This window comes from Chrysochloris asiatica, unplaced genomic scaffold (genome assembly GCF_000296735.1).
Source record: "Chrysochloris asiatica unplaced genomic scaffold, ChrAsi1.0 scaffold00035, whole genome shotgun sequence".
Classification (NCBI taxonomy): Eukaryota; Metazoa; Chordata; class Mammalia; order Afrosoricida; family Chrysochloridae; genus Chrysochloris; species Chrysochloris asiatica.
This window is the reverse complement of record NW_006408553.1, coordinates 12,011,223-12,015,401: the sequence shown is the minus strand read 5'-3', so window position 1 is coordinate 12,015,401 and position 4,179 is coordinate 12,011,223. Positions and strand designations below refer to the sequence as shown.

The 4,179-nt window shown below is 35.5% G+C and overlaps 1 protein-coding gene across 1 annotated transcript in view; it reads left to right on the top strand.

The window, feature by feature from the left end:
* The window catches only part of ADAM32 (ADAM metallopeptidase domain 32), a 208,168-nt gene that overhangs the window by 21,044 nt on the left and 182,945 nt on the right, over positions 1-4,179 (top strand). The window contains 2 exon segments of the mRNA XM_006878390.1: positions 478-651; positions 839-1,005. Of these exon segments, the coding sequence (XP_006878452.1) occupies positions 478-651; positions 839-1,005 (341 nt within the window).

Sequence of the window (4,179 nt, the reverse complement as noted above, 5' to 3'; positions counted from 1 at the left end):
ATCATTTTTACATTTAGGATAATGATATTCTTGAACATTTGTTGTTTCATGTATTAATAGTTCATTCCATTGAAAGACACATGAATTGTTTCTAGTTTTAGCCTATTATCAGAGTAGCTATAAGCATTTGTGTACAGTTTTTTGTGTGGACATTAGTTTTTATATGTGGGTAAATGCATAGGAGTGCAACTGCTGAATGATATGATAAGTCTATTGTTGTTATGAATGAAAGTCATAAAGTATTTTTCAGAGTGGCTATACTATCTGATGGACTCTTGGAGTGGAACTCTAGGGTTGGCACTGGACTGTGAACCACAAGGTGAAAAGTTGAAACCAACAAGCTGGTCCTCAGAAACCCTATACAGGGTTGCTATGAGTAGGAACTGACTGTTGGCACTTAACAACAGCAACATACTGTCTGATATTGCCACCAATAAAATCAGTTTATACTCATTTGTTTGTGTCTTTATTGGACAGTTCTATTCCATAGCAGCTTCAAATCTTCTGGGTGTATATAAAGAGTAAATGTCAAAAATATTACCTAACAAATTTCATTTTAAACTTAATTATGTTTTTCAGTATGATTACTTGGGCTCTGATAATACAATTGTAGCAAATAAAGTCATCGAAATTATTGGCCTTGTAAATTCAGTAAGTATTTTCCTTTTCATATTACTTAGAAAAAATCTTTTGAAGTTGTAATTTGATTAACTTGGCATTTCTAAATAATTACATTATTTGTGCAAACTGAGCATAGATTTATCAAAACATTGAATTAATTTGTAGAATAATATGACACAAGATTAATTATGCATGCATTTGTCTCTTTTGTTTTTAGATTTTTACCCAATTTAAAGTTACTATTGTGCTGTCATCATTGGAATTGTGGTCAGATAGAAGTAAGATTTCTACAGTTGGTGAGGCAGATCAATTATTGCAAAGATTTTTAGCATGGAAACAATCCTATCTTACCTTAAGGCCCCATGATATTGCATACCTATTCATGTAAGAATAATATTTCTATATTCTTAGAAAGGAAATAAAGATGTTTGATAAAGATGTTTAATTTAGGGATTTTCTGTTGTTTAATTTAGGGATTTTCTGACTATTTGTACTTTGATTCTTCATTATGCACTTTATTCAAGTCTTGGTCTTTCATTCTTGCCAAGCAATAAGAACACATAAGCATTCATTTCTGTGCTTATCCTTTGACCAGTGAGGAGATCAAGATTTGAAGAAGTTAAAAACCATTATAGGACTTTTGGCTCTATTGGTGGATCTAGAGTTTGAACTCACAGTTTGTAACTCCAGATTCATACTCCAAGCTATTACATAAGGAGCTAAGATTTAATACTGTAAAGTATAGCTTTAATCCAAGGCTTGGTAAAATAGGTTAAAAATATTTGATCTTAATGAGTTTTATATATTATTTTAAAATGTTAGTTTCCTAACACAATCTGTTACAGTTTATTATTTTACTCAGATTAAATTCATCTAACTATAAATTTATAATTATAAGAATGTCTTTCCATAAATCAGTACATATGTATATATGTATATTTGTTTTAAGTTAGTATATCAGCATTTCCTACATAATCTTCCCCCTACCTCGCTGCCAGAATTAAGTGTTACTACTTTTTCATTTAATGACAGTCTAATGGATATCAATTGGTATCATTGTCATTTTTCAATTTACTTATTTCCTGATTACTAATGAATTTGATCATCTTTCCATGTCCTTGTTGATCATTTGGATTTGTCCTTCTGTAATTGCTTATTTATCTTATAAGGGCTTAAAGAAAGTTGGCCACTTTCCTTTCTTTCTTTTTTTTGTAACATCTTATTGTGGTTTAAGGATCTCTGGTAGTGTAGTGATAACGAATTGGGCTGTGAACCGCAAGGTCAGCAGTTCGAAACTACCAGCTGTTCCATGGGAGAAAGATGAGGTGTTCTGCTCCCGTAAAGATTTACAGCCTTGGAAACCCTGTGCAGGGCAGCTGTGACTCGGAACCGACTCCACGGCATTGTGGTTTGGGTAAATGTGTACTGAGCAAATCAGTGCACCATTCAACCATTTAGCCACAGTTTGCTTTGTGACATTAGTCATAGTTATTATAGGTCCCTTAAAGTAAATGCAGTCTTCTGTCTTCCTCCCTGGGTTTCTCATTCTACCTATTCTTCTCTCCTGCCCTTTCTTGCCTCTGAACTTTGTTTGTGGGCAAATGCTGTCCTTTTCATTTTCTTTGGTTGATTGTTCTGAGAAGTACATCACTAAAAGGTATTATTTGTTTACTTTACAGGCTGGTCTATTTGGCTGAAAGTTGATCCTAGAGATGGGTTCAGTTCCAGATTTGAAATATTTATAAGGCCCCTCTATCAGATCAGTAAACATGGCCTTCTTTACAATTTTCAATTTTGATCTACATTTTTCTTTTACTCTGTCCATGGCCTTCTGTTGTGATCCTGATCAGAGACTCAGTAGTGATAGCCTAGTACCATCTACTTTCTTTCTGGTTCTGCTTTCTGGTCTCAGACTAGACGAGTCCAGAATTGAATGAATTGTTTCCTTGAGTCTTTGATTTTCTTCACTCGTCTTTGCTCTGGACAGCAGAGACCAATAGTTGCATCTTAGATGGTCATTCCCAAGCTTTAAAGACCTCATCCCTTGCCCACCAAAGTAGGATATAGAACATTTTCTTCTGGATTTCATTTTGCCAGTTGATGTAAATATCCCCAAAACTATGGTTCCAACCTGAGTGATTCTGTCCCTGAAGGTTTTGGTTATGGCTAGGAAATGTTCATTAACTTTGCACCGTGCTGTTGTTGTTAGGTACCATTGACTTGATTCTGACTCATAGCTATCGTATGCATAACAGAATGAAATACTGCCCAGTCCTAGCAGTTTTTGTTATGTTTGAGCCCATTGTTGCTGTCACTGTGTCAGGCTATCTTGTTGGGGAAATCTTTTCTTTTCTTTTCTCTGACTTTTCCAAGGATTTCTGTCTTCAGAGACATCCTGTATGTTCTACTGTATACATGGAGCTATTTGAAACATTTACAAATACATAAGTAGAAATATCCTCTGCCAAATACACACACACACATATATATACACACATACACACACACATATATAGTCCTGCAAAGTCAGTGTGAACACCAAGGTAGGTGGTTCAAGTTTACCAGCTGCTCCTCGGAAACCCTATATAAGGTTGCTATGGGTTGGAACTGACTGACGACCCTTAACAAGTATATGTGTATGTATATATATTTACACACACATGCACATATATACATATCTATCTGTGTATATACACACATTCCTGAGTGTACTCCATACACCATCCTATACCTATTCAGCTTTCATATCTACGTATGTATTCATTCATTAACTATTGTTTGTTATTACTTTTATTGTATGTAATAGTGTTTACCATTGTGGCCTTTTACTCTTGTGTACCTCCCAGTGTATTCCTTTTACTTGGTGATGTTGTGCTGACTTTTCCCTTACTGTTTATTACCTTTCCCTTCACCCAAGATGATACATGTATACTCTATGTATACTCTCTCAGTTAGTATTAGTGCTGTGGCTTGCTTGTTGCTGTGATGTTGAAAGCTATGCCACTGGTATTTCAAATACTTCAGGATAACCCATTCTGTACATGTTTCAGTGAAGCTTCCAGAATATGAAAGACTAGGAAGAAGAAGAGGTGGACCACGTCTGAAAGATTACTACTGAGAACCTTATGAAGAGAAGTGGAATATTGTCTGATATAGTACCAGCAAATAAGTCCATCTGGTTGGAAGGCACTCAAAATATGATGGGGAAAAGCTGCCTTCCCAAAGCAGGATCAACCTTAGTGATGTGGATGAAGTAAAGCTTTTGGGACCTTCCTTTGCTGATGAAGCATGACTCAAAATGAGAAGAAATTTCTGTAAAAACTCATTAATAATTAGAATGTGAAATGTACAAAATATAAGTCTAGGAAAGCTGCAAGTCGTTACAAATAAAATGAAACTTATAAATATTGTTACCATAGGTATTAGTGGGAGTCCTGATGTGGTGCTGCAGGTTAATGTGCAGCAGAGTTGGTTTGAACCAGAGGGTCGGCAGTTCAACCTCACCAGCCACTCCTTGGAAGCCATATACAGGGTCGCTATGAGTCGGAACTGACTCAA